Source organism: Dendronephthya gigantea, unplaced genomic scaffold, assembly GCF_004324835.1.
Source record: "Dendronephthya gigantea isolate DGI-Jeju-01 unplaced genomic scaffold, DenGig_1.0 000053F, whole genome shotgun sequence".
NCBI classification, from domain to species: Eukaryota; Metazoa; Cnidaria; class Anthozoa; order Malacalcyonacea; family Nephtheidae; genus Dendronephthya; species Dendronephthya gigantea.
In genome coordinates this window covers 1,143,455-1,157,867 of record NW_021163063.1, presented here as the reverse complement: position 1 = coordinate 1,157,867, position 14,413 = coordinate 1,143,455, and the positions used below count along the sequence as shown (strand labels likewise).

Below are 14,413 nucleotides of genomic sequence, written 5' to 3'. Positions count from 1 at the left end.
ATCGTATTATTATTGTTTTTTATCAAAACCAACCAAAATCAACCTGATCCCTTTGTCCTACTGACATTCTGCGGCTGGGTATTGTGGTCAGCGATCGCGAAAAATACAAGACCAGCTGTTCGCTGATTTGAGGTCAAATGGCAGTCGAAGGCAGGTCGTGAATATAAAAGGACGGTAATAAAAGGACCAAGCGCATTTCGAAAGCAGCTTGCGAACTGTGCAAGACTAGTGTTTTTGTAGACAGCGGTAGGATCTGGTTGATCTGAGGAAGATTTCGTCTGAAGAAAGGCACCCCTAAAGATCCTAAAGATATCACAGAAGATCCAGAGTGTCATCTTTGACGGTGGTCAAGTATTAGACGGTTTCGTATTTGAAAACAGTCTGAGCTAAAATGCCAGGTGGTAGAAACATTATTTGCCTTCTTTTGGCGGTCGTTCTTTGGACTCAATCCAGTCAGGGGCAGAACGGAACGGAATCTGAAGGTAAACTAGATAATATTCTAGCTACTTTTTTTGCCATACGAGTTTGCGCGTGACATCGTCGAACGACACACAGCATGCGTCTTGCTAAAAAGAACAAAGTGATCAATTGTGTCCCAAAGCTCGCAGTAAAATATAGTCATACGTTTACAGCAACCGCATTGCTTTACGATAATGTAAACACTGTTCCTGATGACTTTGTCTAATTGGATATAGTTGTATGTCGAAATCATGTTTGATATCCTATGGTTACTAATGGTATATCGTTGAAACACATTGCATTGTTTTTGCGCCTGACATTAGCGCTGGTATTAACTCCTGAGAATAATCTCCATCCTCCAAGTACGAGCTAAATTACTCAAATATCTTGCCCCCTAATCCGTTTCAAAAACAGAATTAAAATTGGCGTTTCCAAAAGAATTTCACGGCTTTTATTTTTACTAAATCTCCTTCGTATTTCTGGCAAGGTTTCGACGCAACAAAAACATCATCCACAATCAAATAACATCCGCTGCATAGTTTAGTCTACCCTCACAACAATAAGAACAACATTTTCCAAAATGCCTGCTTGCTATTCGACCTTATACTATACAAAGGCAATGTTTTGAAAGATGGCAATCAAGGTCTATACAATGTTTCTTTATTTAGCAACGTTTTTTTTAGCTATTTTGTACACTTAAAAACATAAACCTCTTATTATACGTTCGTATTTTCCTTGTACGAATATCGCATGAAGTTAAAAAAAAAATGAATGCATATAACCTGACTGAACAAGCAGAAATCTTCGATGAACCTGTGAACCTACGTTAAGTCAACCGTGATTCGAATAATGTGCCACGAATTTTATAAAAAAACTGTTACGTAACTTTGTGAAAGTGTGGAGTCCAACCTGTTCGTACTTTGGTCCCGTCTCGGTCACACGCGGTCAACCGTAGACCCCCATCGTGAGAAGATGGTTATATGGTTATATATCTAATGCGATTAATACTATCGTTTCTAAGCTGATGTTTTCATACAAAATACGATGTGTCGTTTGGACAGTGTGATACTCAATTTCCCCGTTGCTATTCAATTACGAATGTTACCGATCTACACGCGAGATTGAACGTTGCACTGTCTAGCATACATCAACGATCGCTAATTTGCCAAACGTCGGGTTCACCTTGAGTCCCCTGACCTTAAAATATGTTAATGACGTTCTTAAAACGATAGAATTACTGGAAATATGATATTCAGAAAACATGAAACAATAAAATCACGGGATGGTTCACTCATCATGATGAACAGAAAGAGTCTCGGCTGGAAAAGTCGAGAAATTTTGTAATTTTTGCAGAATGCGCATTCCTGCAGAAGAAAAATTGAACTTTTTTAAAGTTATTCAATAGTTTTCTCTTTGATAGCGACACAGAAATGCACAATTGTGAACCAATGATTAGATTTTCGCGTTGAGACTTCATAAACACCAATTTCTGCGGTGTCTTTGGAACTTAGAAGAAGATATTTACGATTGCTTCCGAAAAATTCCCAAAACGACGGCCAACGCTCGGTTTTCGGGCGATCTTGAGAGGGTTTAGGCGAAGCAGATAAGCGAGAAGACACACAAACTCGTTCACTGAGCCCTTGCTGTCGTTAATTATGTCGTTAATTATGCCGTTAATTAAAACATGCTTCGTCTATCCAAATTACAAAACTACTTTACTGATGACTGACGAGGGAGCGTAGAGAATCACTGATGAATTACGACATACGAAAAGTTGGCAAAGAAGCCGCGCCTGCGATAAGCGAGGACAGTTAACAATCGCAGATCCGTGATAGATTAGAGGAAGCCGAATAGGAGGGTAGTGGAGGAAGGTGGTGCTCGAGTGACACGTGTTTTAAGATACTTTTCCTTATTTTTAGAACTAAACCAATGCGGGCAATCCAACCCAAGTGGGGTGCGAAAAAGAGTTGTGAGTGGACACGACGCTCTACCTGGGGCGTGGCCATGGCAGGTAACCACACCCAAATCACCGAATTTTATTTCATTTTTCCTTCGCGCGTTTTTACCCATTCATCGATTATACTGCATCTCGTATCCTGTTATATCCACATTTACCCTCGCCGGCGAAGAAATCGTATCATATTAATTAAAAAGGCGCGTTCATCACTGCTTTATTTAAACCCACCCATGATGTATTATAATTTCACTATAAATATTCTATTTTTATTTAGTATTTTCTCGGTTTTTATGAATATGATTTATCGTTGATTTTTACTTTTTTCGCTGAGTTTTCGATCGAAAACCCGTGTGACCATTTCGTTTATCCCATCTTCATTTGCTTTCGAATGAAGTCGTGAGTAACCCTAGGCTGCGACAATACGCTCGTCTACTTCAGAGTTTTCATCTAATCTCTTCTAATCTGTGCACACAACTTGATCACACAACAGGAAAAAACTCACCAACCATGGTTCGTACAATAATCACCCTTCTCTCTCCCCAACGGTAGGCGCTTTTGCTCTATGGATACCGACGGACGTTCCTTTGCTCTGGGGCACTTATACACCCCTCGTGGGTACTCACGGCTGCTCATTGCATCAGAAATAGGTAAGAATCGTATCTATAAACCAAACGACAAAATTAAGATTAAACTGGAAATTTGCTTGACTGTATTTATGCTTTTTAAATCTGTTCTTCCTAGAGGTCCAGTAAGGATCATCTCTTATTGATCCAGTGTTACTACAGGAGGAAACCTAATCTAAACTAACTTTATTTATACTGGATAGCTCTATCAGTTCTAAACAGTTCTTCCTAGAGGTCCAGTAAGGATGATCGCTTATTGATCCAGTGTCACTATAGGAGGAAACCTAAACTAAACTAACTTTATTTATATTGGATAGCTCTATCAGTTCTAAACTGTTCTTCCTAGAGGTCCAGTAAGGATCATCTCTTATTGATCCAGTGTTACTACAGGAGGAAACCTAAACTAAACTAACTTTATTTATACTGGATAGTTCTATCAGTTCTAAACTGTTCTTCCTAGAGGTCCAGTAAGGATCATCTCTTATTGATCTAGTGTTACTACAAAAGGAAATCTAAATCTATCTTATACTGGATAGCACTATCAGTTCTAACTTTCGTAACACCTATCCCCCACAGGTCGCCAGGAAGGTACAAAATTCGATTGGGAGATTTTGACCGACTGAGACACGAAGGTCGGGAACAAACATTTGACGTGGAAAAGATCGTCTCGCACCCAGAACATGATCAACCTGTCAGCAGAAACAACGACTTGGCTTTGGTGAAGCTGAAAAGACCAGCAAGACTGAACAAATGGGTTGGATCTGTGTGCCTACCATCAAAAGCCGATTACTTGCATAAAGATCTACATTGTTACGCTACAGGTAGGTCTGGCTTTTCCTTTGATTTTTGATATACAGAATGTAACAAATATACCAATCACCCTAACCCCAGACAAGGCTCAGTATACCCCCTAACCTCATCCATCACTCTCTCAAGTATGTCAGTAGTCACACTATTCCTTACCACTTTAGGTTGGGGCACGACCTCACCAATTTCACCCTCATACCTGATCAGCATTCCCCCACTACTTTAAGTTGGGGCACGACCTCATCATTTATACTAGGCATGACCTTACAAATTTCACCCGCTCATTCCCGTCAAACAGATTCCCCCACCAATTTAGGACAGGGCATGGTCTCACTAATTTCACCCACTCATATCCGTCGACATGATCAGTATTCCCCCACCACTTCACTTTGGGGCATGACCTCACCAATTTCACCCTCTCATGCCCGTCGATGTTAACAGTATTCCCCCACCACTTTAGGTTGGGGCATGACCATGCGAGGTCGCTCATACTCAAGAAGGTTGCAACAGGCGCATATCCCCCTCGTGACCAAAGCAAAATGTCGAAAACGTGCAAGCAGTCTGAACGGAAGATACTGGTACCCATGTAAGTTGTTTTCAAGGCGACATATTTGCGTTCTTGTTCATATCAGCACGATTGAAGCGCAGAGAAAAACCTTTAAATTCGACTTCAAATTGACTTTAAATATGGCGACTAAAGAAATAACCCTCAGTCGTCGTTCCACAAAAGTAGGTTACAAATTCGGAGAAAATTTCGCTACATTCGAGAGAGGTTTAAAATGAACGACCGCATTCAATGGTGGAAATAGATTGTAGCAAACATATCAAATACAAAATCGCGGTTCCAGCTAGGTGACCAGTAAATTGGATAAAAGAAGAGTTTTCTAGCGTTTTTGAGATATGTTTAATGAAAAATATCCAGAATAATAATATCACATCATTTTGAGGAAGGTCTTCACGTAACTTCGGGCTCTCTTGGAGAAATGTTGAAGGCTTTTCACAACTCAATGACCGGTAGGTTAGGGCGATACTGACAACCTTTTCTTTAGTTTACCAACAGATCACCCACCAGATGCTGTGTGGTGGGGATGATACAACTGGGGCGAGCACCTGCATGGGGGACAGTGGGGGACCCTACGTCTGCAGGAACCCTCAGGGATACTGGGTGTTGCAGGGGATCACAAGTTGGGGATCGAAGTCGTGCCGCGTCAGAGACCGATACAGCGTTTTTACGAAGGTAAGTAAATACTGACTAACCTAATTGCCGTCGTATTCAACTAATCACAAAGCGCCAATGACCAATCATCACTTTAGTGTTTATCGAGCTCACAATGGCTCATGCATTCACGAATTTCATCGGTTGTATTTCATTAGGTACACTTGTATACAACTTGGATTGAAAAGGTTATGAATGGTACGGCCGGTAACGATAACACCACGACACAGACAACAAGCGGTCCGTACATATCCATGCAACAATTGTTACGAAGTCTTCTCCGACTTGCAAGATTAGGGTGAAGCGACCGTCGGACCATGGTTGATATTAATAGATGGCTAAATACTGAACTGGCCTTAGCTTCGATTCAACATATTTCAACATGATAAATAACTTGACACAATTTTAATTCAACTGATAGAGTTTCTCAAATATTGTTTATACTTTTTGATTAATAATTTATACTAAATTTGTGTACTTTTTGTCATAATTATTATATGTGGTAAAAAAAAGACCTTTCGAATACAAATCAAGAGTCTAGTGGTGTGTAGAAAAACGATGTTCATAGTTTAGGGGTTTTTCTCTCAAAGTAACACTTACTCGACCTCTAGGAAGAACAGTACTAGTTCACCTTACTGGACCTCTAGGAAGAACAGTTTAGAACTGATAGAGCTATCCAGTATAAAAAAAAGTTAGTTTAGTTTAGGTTTTCTCCTGTAGTAACACTGGATCAATAAGAGATGATCCTTACTGGACCTCTAGGAAGAACAGTTTAGATCAGAACTGATAAAGCTATCTAGTATAAATAAAGTTAACCTAGTTAGTTCAGAGGTGCTTGTGTTCCTCGAGCAACTAATAAATTCAACAAAGAAGATATTCACTGGACTCTCGAAGAACAGTTCAAAACAAATGAAGCCACGTTTCTGCAATCACTATGCAACTACCATTCCAAAAGTATTTACCTTAATGTAATCTTAGTCCTGTAATGGAACATTTCGGAACAGGTAGGACATCGATTCTCCGTTGTGAATACGTCTGACCGCCTCTGCTAGTAACTGACTAACATCGATTGTCCTTATTTTACTGCATTGCACCTTCTTTGCCTCGTGTTCAACTGTGTTTGTCACAACGATCTAAAGATATTAGGGAACTTAAGCATGTAGGACGGAAACACGATTAAGACGTGGTTGGAATACTCCTTTAAATTAATGTTATGGTAAAGCGTTGTTGTATATTATCAACTGTACCAATTTAATAAGATATAAGACGTTGAAAACATTGTGTTTACGTTTAGGGACAATTCTATAGAGCCTAATTCGAGGTAGCGCTTTGTCTTTGTTCCTGTTGTACTATAAGTCTGCCCAATTTTACTTGGCGGAACAGCAGAGAATTCGCCATGACGAAAAATATGTGGTTTCTCAATCTTAAACAGGTTGTTTTTAGCGAATTAGAATAAGTTAGAAAAAAATAATTATTTCTGTACGTTGTCGAACGCACGTATTTTGCTATCTCGTTTACTCGTGATGCAAAGATCACGGATAGTCGATTATCGGCAGATATCATCAAGACGTTAATTACCTCGTCTATATGGGAATCCTCGATCAATCTGACACAATCGCCAGACAAGATGCCATGCGTTACCATCACGTATACTTTATAAGAACCCCTTTCCTTCAAAATGGCGGCCGCATCAGCAAACGGCTCGATGCTGTCGATAATATCGTCCTGAGAAACAAAATAGTAAATAAAAATAAACAAAAATAGTTATCAAAGCTTTAAAGTTTTAACACCAAAACACCAAAAATGGATAAATCACGAATAACACCAAAAAGTGGATAAATCACAAATAAAATAAATGCCTCTGTAAAGACATGGCGTATTTCAGAACTTACTATAATTATGGCGATTTTCCCGCCAACATCCCCAACAACATTCATGGGAGGTTTTTCCTTCGGTAACAATCCTAGAAACATGAAACGTGTTTTGAATAACTCTGTGGTGTTTAGGAAGAACAGTTAAGAACTGATAGAGTTATCCAGTATAAATAAAGTTAGTTTAGTTTAGGTTTCCTCCTGCAGTAACACTGGATCAATAAGAGATGATTACTGGACCTCTAGGAAGAACAGTTTAGAACTGATAGAGCTATCCAGATCTATCTATTTGCACACATACCTATACCAGCTATGTTCCCAGGTAATGGATAAGCGAAGGTTTTCTTCTGTGCAGGTGGAGGTGAAGTTCGGCCATCACATATCTCACTCTCTGCCTCTTGTCTAACGCCATGAATGACAGCTAGACCAAGATGAAGACGTTCAGCGAAAGATGTTGCTCTGTACAAAGAAAAATAATCATCAGTTTGGGCGAATTTTGATTTGTGGTGATCTTAAATGAAGTGTCTCGTTAATATCTTGTATTGAAAGTTAAAGAAAGCAAGCATTATCCTACTTGAATACAAAGGATTTTGGTAAAATTACACTGGGTTAAATGTACATGTATACTTTCCTTGACCTATGCTAAATTACAGTGAAAAATACTTAAAACTATACCGTGATGCTGCTTGAGGATTCTTTGAAACAATCACTGCATTTCTGTAGTCTGGGATCTAAAATATACAATTGTTTTGTTGTAGTGATTATGATCAAATGGGGATAATTACGATCAAATGGGGACAATTATGATCGAATGGAGACAAATATGATCAAATGGGGACAAATATGATTAAATGGGGACAATTATGAACAATGGGGGGCTGTCATGATCAAATGCGGGCAATTTCATCCCTCAGCAAGCAAATTATAAATACCTCTTGAATATATTGCACAATGAATGGGGAGGCTCGCAGATTGTCCACTGGACATTTAAAAAATCCCTGAATTTCCTTGGAATGCAAGTCCATAGTTATTAACCCTGTAAGTCCTGAGAAGAAGAGAAATAAAATAAAAAATCACATCACATAATCTGAGTTAGAATATATTTTCATCCAACATGAGCTACCAACACAACCATCCCATGCAAAAAGTTCTAGGCTCTTAGCCACATACCTGCTCCACATAACAAGTCAGCGACCAGCCGTGATGGAATTGAACCTCGATTTCTCATTTTGCTTTGCTTCGAGTAAGGTAGGTACGGGACGACCCCAATAATCTTGTTTGCAGAGGACGTCTTACATGCATAGCATGTAATTAATAGTTCCATCAGCGCATCATTCACACTCATGTTCTCACTAGAAGAAAAATGACCCAATTTTGTCCTTCATTCCTAGCACTTTTTAAGAGGTAATAAAGAGTATCGGAGTAACAGTAATCCTAGTTTGATAGGAAAATCCTTAATTCTGTTTCACAGACAATGCTTCTCTCCCTAATCAATAAGCTGGTAATATATCCAAAATATGTAATCTCTTAGTATATTTTACTCAATACTGTCTAACACAAGACAATTATATTTATTTGTGGAAATGTACCTAAATTAATACAGGTTCATCTTATTTGTACATTACAAAATTACTTACGCCGAACCGGACTGTAATATGAAAACATCTTTACCACGAACAGACGTGCTTATGTCGACTCTTGTTTCTACACAAGCAAATATTGAATAGATTAAAAAATGACCAACACTTTAACTACATTTTGCATAGTTAAATCCTAGTTAATTAACTCTGAAATACACAATTCTGATTGGCCAATTCTGTGCCCTGAAGTCACATTATTTTGCATTCAAGTTGGATATTATTTGTACAAAGTTTCAGTCTAAGTAGCTGGGTCCTAAAGTCGCATTATCTTGCATTCAAGTTGGATATTATTTGTACAAAGTTTCAGACGTCGAACTTTTAATATGCCGAACCTATAATGTTAATGAGCTAAAGCCTTTGCTTTCGATTTGGCACATGAAAAGTTCTACGTCTGAATACACCATGTAGGGTATTACTCATAATAGATGTGACAAACTATACCTCTGTTATCTGGTTCCTGTCCAAGATGAATATCCGCAAGTGGAATTTCCAGACGACTTTAAAGGAAAGAAGAGATTTATTAAAGGGAAGTCAAAACAGAAGTAGATCTAATATGTTAAGCACTTATGACAAAAACAACTTTGTTTTCCTGCGCAGTTAACAAGACACAAGGGTTTTTGTATATTTCTCATAGTGTTACTATACGGTCGAATCAATAAGTTTGATTCATAGGAAAGAAATCATTCAGAAAGCACAAAGCTTGAGGAATGTTATCAAATTCAACTTAAACAAAACAGCAAGATATAACAAGTAGAACAATGTTTTGGACAAAGGTCAAAATTGAATTGTCTAGAAAGGGTCTTTGCAATGCATAGAATGTTTAATCAACTTTTTATTTGGTATGACTGTGTACTTCTTGGTTTTTATAAATGAGAATCATAAACACATCTAATCTTTAGCTATCTAGGCCTCAGCTGGTTGGAGTCTGCCATCCACAAGAATAAGGACTATTTGTTAGACAGATAGCTAGGTTTATGTAAATGTTCTATCAAAGACGACAATATTTAAACAGTATAAAAAACCAAGACCGGAATGTCTACAATAAATCCCCAGTCTGGAGCCAATCTATGCTATCGTGGCTGGTAAAAGCAACTGTTTTGGTAGGTTTTCAGGAGCTGGATGGCATTGAGCATGTGTTGTTTGGAAAACGAACAAAGAATTTCTGGGAATTCAGTAGGGACAAGGGTGTTAAACAAGTGAAATTACCAATCAATCTCTTCAAATATAGAAAAAAGATAGTACATTTCAAATTGAGGTTGTCATTGAGTCATATCTTTACGATGATCAAAGAGCTAAATAAGTTAGCCATCGTCGAAAGTAAAAATAAGCAAGCGGAACGCGATATAAACAATTAAATTATCATTTTATGCATGAAGGAAATCACATGGAGTCGAGAATTTGAGGCAAAATAACTACGATCTGTGCACTCCAATACTGTCCCACACTTCCGCATTGAAAAAAATACCTCTTTAACTATCTCTGCAGTTTACCTGCAACCTTACCTTGCGATTTTCGAGGCCAGATCTTTATTTGAATTCAAAGCGAAAAGTACAAAGTTCGGCTTTCCAGACGCCATGACTAATTATTTGCCCGAGTCGGCTGTCGTTTCAATTTTAAAAACCCCGCTTTGATTAACGGTTTTTTTCAGCTTAAAACCAACTGTTAGATATGAATTCAACAGGGAATACACAAAAGGTACCTTCTGATTATCGATGTAAAATGTTCACACATTTCTGCCCGACATATTTCACAGGTCACTTGCTCTTCCAAATTATTCTTATAAGTTGTATAAATAAATTCAAAATGGTTGTGCCTATTTTCAGGGGGGGGAGACTCCTATTGAGTTCACTGATTGAGGATAATTATTAGTTAGTTATTACCTTATCTGAGGTTGTGGAGAGAGCAATTTGCCAAGGTCTGTAGGGGCCCCCAAAATACTTTTTGTAAAGTACACAAACTTACATATAATTGTGAATAAGGTGTGCAAGGTTTGGGTAAGGGGGGGATTTTTCACACACCAAAAATTTGTGGGCTCCCCCAGATCTTAGCATGTTACCAAAGTAGTATATTAATTTATATATGTTTGCTTCACTTATAATAAGATCTTGTTTCCCAAACACATTTCGTTGACCCCCAACTATTCATGTGAATATACATTAGAAATAAATGTGTCATTTATTGTCATTTAGAATGGACCAGTAATGAAATAGTCACTATTTATGGAACATAAAAACATTTTATAAATACTAAAATTACAACATTGTTTACAATATTGTTGCAAATAGTTGATAATCTTGTTACATGCCACACTCGCCATTAGAAAATGATGGATTAAAGGACAGTCCATCCAACCATCTTCCAAGCGTTACACTCACAAGCATTTAATCCATATATGCATACACCATACTTTCGTATCTGACCATCATTTCTTGAGGGTAATATCAATCACAACTCATTACGAGGTCCTATTCTCTTCTCCAGTGTTGTGTGTAACTTCTTTATCTGAAGACAACAATCATAGTTATAAACATGTAATGATCACCAGTTGTTAGTCAGTGGTGCTATATTGCTAACAATTTACTCTCATTGTGATCACAGTCAACTGTGTTGTGTTAGAAATAGTATTGCATCAGTTCAGTACCAAAGTTGATGAAAACATTTGTTAAAAAATTGATCAAATTCCTGTACGTACGAGTTGACAAATGGTTGTTCTTTCCAATAAGTGATTGACCAATTAGGAACAAGCATTCCAGTAAACAGGAAGTTTAGCAATTTTGAAACAAATGTATTGACCAACTTCAGGTAACAAAAGAATGCAATATTTTATTACAGATCTCACAAAATTGTAGTGATATATAAAAAATTTGTATGCCATTCACATCCGCAAACATTCGCAACCACATATACATTGCAAGTGACGTTTACGTTGACCGGAAGTAAAGTTTTTGTCTTTCACCAATCACAATCCTTGACCCAATCTTTTGATGTTACTCACGCCATTTGTATGGTCAAAATTATCACTTGCTTAAGCTCAATAATAAGGCGGCTATAAACTTTGTGGGTGTGATTACAAATTTTTAATGTCTCACTAGAGTTCGGTGAGATCGTAATACAAACACTTTCATTGCAATGACAGTAAACTCTAAACTAAAGTAACATACATAGACCCAGTTTCTTACATATTTTCTGTGTTCGTTCACTTTTTCAGTTAACTTTTCAAACTTGGGTTTAATGTGATCATGGCCATTGTTAAGCATATCCTCTGCAACATCAAGCTGTTCTTGAAGGTGATCATGCTTGGCTATCCTGTTATCAAAATGCCGTAATTCTTCCTGAAATATAAACCAAATGCTTCAGGCAACAAGCCAATAACAAACACGTTCGAGATTTTGCTGTAGAATAAACCTTTTTGTCTAATAGACCAACTTTTTATTTAGGCAACAAAAAAGGAAGTTCTGAAAAGTGCATACTAAACTTAGTAAAATTGCAAAGTTTGGCCGTGAAATATTGTATAAAGTGTGGAAAATATAGCCATGCAAATTTGGGAATTTTGTGTGTATACTTTTTTAGTTACCGTACACAACTAATTTAGTTACATGCTTCCAGTAAAAAAAGTATAAAAAATTTCGCATGGCTATATTTACCTTACTACTAAACACTTTGCAGCCAAACATGGTAATTATACTAATTTTTGTATGCTCTTTTTAGCTGTGGTGATATATTTTCTTCTTATTAACTGCTTCACAAGTTGGTCTATCATGCAAAGGGCATGGAGAACATACTTTCATGATGTCAAGCTCTTCCTCCGAGTACCCTTGAACCTGGGCTCTTTTCCACAAATCTCTGACGCGATGGTCTTGAAATTCTTCGTTGGGAGCTCCAGACAAAACTTTCTTCTTTAACCGACGGTAGCTGCTGTCCACTTCTCTACGCTTCATGTTCATTTCCTCTTGAAGCTTTGAGAAAGCTTCCTCATGTGGTATGTTCTTTCCAACAATGTTATTCTGTCTGTCTTTATGTGTGGAAACAATTCCAACCAAATCCCTGTACTGCTTCCATTTATCGTGATGGTGAGTTAGTTCCTCACGCAGCTTTTCTAATTCTTCTTTGCTAAATTGTGCTGCGGAGAAGTTAAATTTGAAATTTAGTACATTCTTGGGACTATGATAAGGTCTGAGTGAGGGGAGGAGAGAGGTATGGGGTGGATTGTGGGTGATGAATGAATCACTAGTGTAGAGGTAAGGGGTACCTAGATTATGGGTGATCAATGAATAGTGTAGAGGTAAAGGGTAGATTGTGAGTGATCAATAAATAGTGTAGAGTATATAGTAGATCCATAACAACTCTGTTGTTTACCTTCATTTTTGGCATGTTCCCACAATTTCTCTAGCCTCTCGTCTTTCTTGAACGACGAGTCGTGTGCCCGATTCGTCTCAATATGATCCTGGCCTTCCTCCCCAGCACCCAACAACCCGTACCTTTCCATAATATTCATCAAATTCCGTCTGATAATCGCCTCAGCTTCGCCGAGATTATCCTTCCCATCTTGTTTCTGATGTTTCCATTTTATCTCGTCTCTGTCTTGCCGCTCCAGCTCAACGTACAACGCGTCCAACTTCTCTTGCGATAACAACAACTGCTTCGCCTTTTGCCAAACTATGTTCACTCTTCCCATGCGAAACGGATTGTTTTTCTCCCTGTTTGAACTACGCGAGACGGAGAAGAACGCGGACACAAGTAAACCAAACAGAAACGGCAAAAACAAGCTCCTCATTGTGGTAAAACTTGTAAAATAAAGTCAAATGTTTTCAAATATTTCATACAGAAATTTCCATTTTGTTCATGTTGGGAACAATCACAGCCTCGCTCTCATTGTTTCTGACACGTGTAAAAAAATAGGGACGCGCTGCGTACAAGGCTTACACACTTTCTGCTACAAAATATTTCTAATCATTTTCTCCTTATTTCGGACTTTTTTTACACAAACTGTAGTTCATATTCATTTAGAAGAACGGCTAAATAATTTGTGTTAGATATGCAGACAGTGCATCGTATTCTGAAGACACATACTGTCACATAGCAATTAAGCAAACGTTTTTTTATGTATTAAAAATTGTCCCCCCTCTCCAAAGACATGAAATTCGAAGGAAGCAAAGAACTTTCCTGACGCTGGAATTTTTTAAATGAAGTTGTTTGAATTCGAATCTGAATGAAAATAGATATCATCACTGGTGTGTACTTAAACAACGTGTTATGAACATTATTTCTAAAAATCTTTCTAAGAAGTCAAAAGTACACTTTCGGAAAAAGAGGTTCGCAAACCTAATATTAGCCTAAAGGCGATTTATCGCAGGAATATTTCTTTCGATCATAGGATAAAAACAGTAGTTGAATGTAATTTTGATATTTCGATTGTCTCAGATTACTACGGCTAAAATTATTTTCTAATGCAGTTAATGACCTTTCCCATTATGGTCTACTTTGCGATCTAAGTATCAAATGTGGTATAACAACTGCCTAAAACAGCCGAAAATATTTCTACTTCTCGACGTTTCCAGCTCAGGGCCTTCGTTAGAAGAATTGGTAATTTTTTTTCAGGTAAAGATAAATCACGAGATATTTATGTCATGTGTTGATCTTGTGACCGTCTCAAGAACGAGAACTGGGTATTTATGTCATGTGTTGATCTTGTGACCGTCTCAAGTTGCAAGTATTTATAATGTTTGTTGTGCTAAACGCCTCGCAAATTTCAAGATGACTGAGATCGTTAACGGAGTTTTGAAGCTGACGTTTGGATTTTTAGTGAACAAGGCTCGCAGTAAAATTTCAGAACGTTTAAA

General features: G+C 37.8%; 3 protein-coding genes across 3 annotated transcripts in view; 1 reads left to right on the top strand and 2 right to left on the bottom strand.

Moving 5' to 3' along the window:
• Positions 1-51: 51 nt before the first annotated feature.
• LOC114529002 (chymotrypsin-like protease CTRL-1) lies at positions 52-5,535 on the top strand. Its single transcript, XM_028550722.1, has 7 exons — positions 52-482; positions 2,379-2,470; positions 2,966-3,063; positions 3,616-3,860; positions 4,307-4,432; positions 4,896-5,083; positions 5,221-5,535. The coding sequence occupies exons 1-7, from the start codon at positions 392-394 to the stop codon at positions 5,362-5,364; spliced, it is 984 nt and encodes a 327-aa protein (XP_028406523.1). The 5' UTR covers positions 52-391; the 3' UTR covers positions 5,365-5,535.
• Positions 2,484-10,339, bottom strand: LOC114529001 (phosphoribosyl pyrophosphate synthase-associated protein 2-like). Its single transcript, XM_028550721.1, has 11 exons — positions 10,076-10,339; positions 9,015-9,070; positions 8,571-8,637; positions 8,104-8,285; positions 7,866-7,978; positions 7,609-7,664; positions 7,235-7,392; positions 6,955-7,025; positions 6,641-6,787; positions 6,025-6,195; positions 2,484-3,076 (listed from the first exon to the last, which is right to left on the bottom strand). The coding sequence occupies exons 1-10, from the start codon at positions 10,147-10,149 to the stop codon at positions 6,037-6,039; spliced, it is 1,083 nt and encodes a 360-aa protein (XP_028406522.1). The 5' UTR covers positions 10,150-10,339; the 3' UTR covers positions 2,484-3,076; positions 6,025-6,036.
• Positions 10,340-10,752: 413 nt separating this feature from the next.
• Positions 10,753-14,413, bottom strand: part of LOC114529012 (alpha-2-macroglobulin receptor-associated protein-like) — a 35,742-nt gene continuing 32,081 nt past the window's right edge. The window contains exon 5 of the mRNA XM_028550740.1: positions 10,753-11,075. Coding sequence (XP_028406541.1) covers positions 11,019-11,075 — 57 coding nt within the window. The 3' untranslated portion in view covers positions 10,753-11,018. The remainder of the gene's footprint in view (positions 11,076-14,413) is intronic.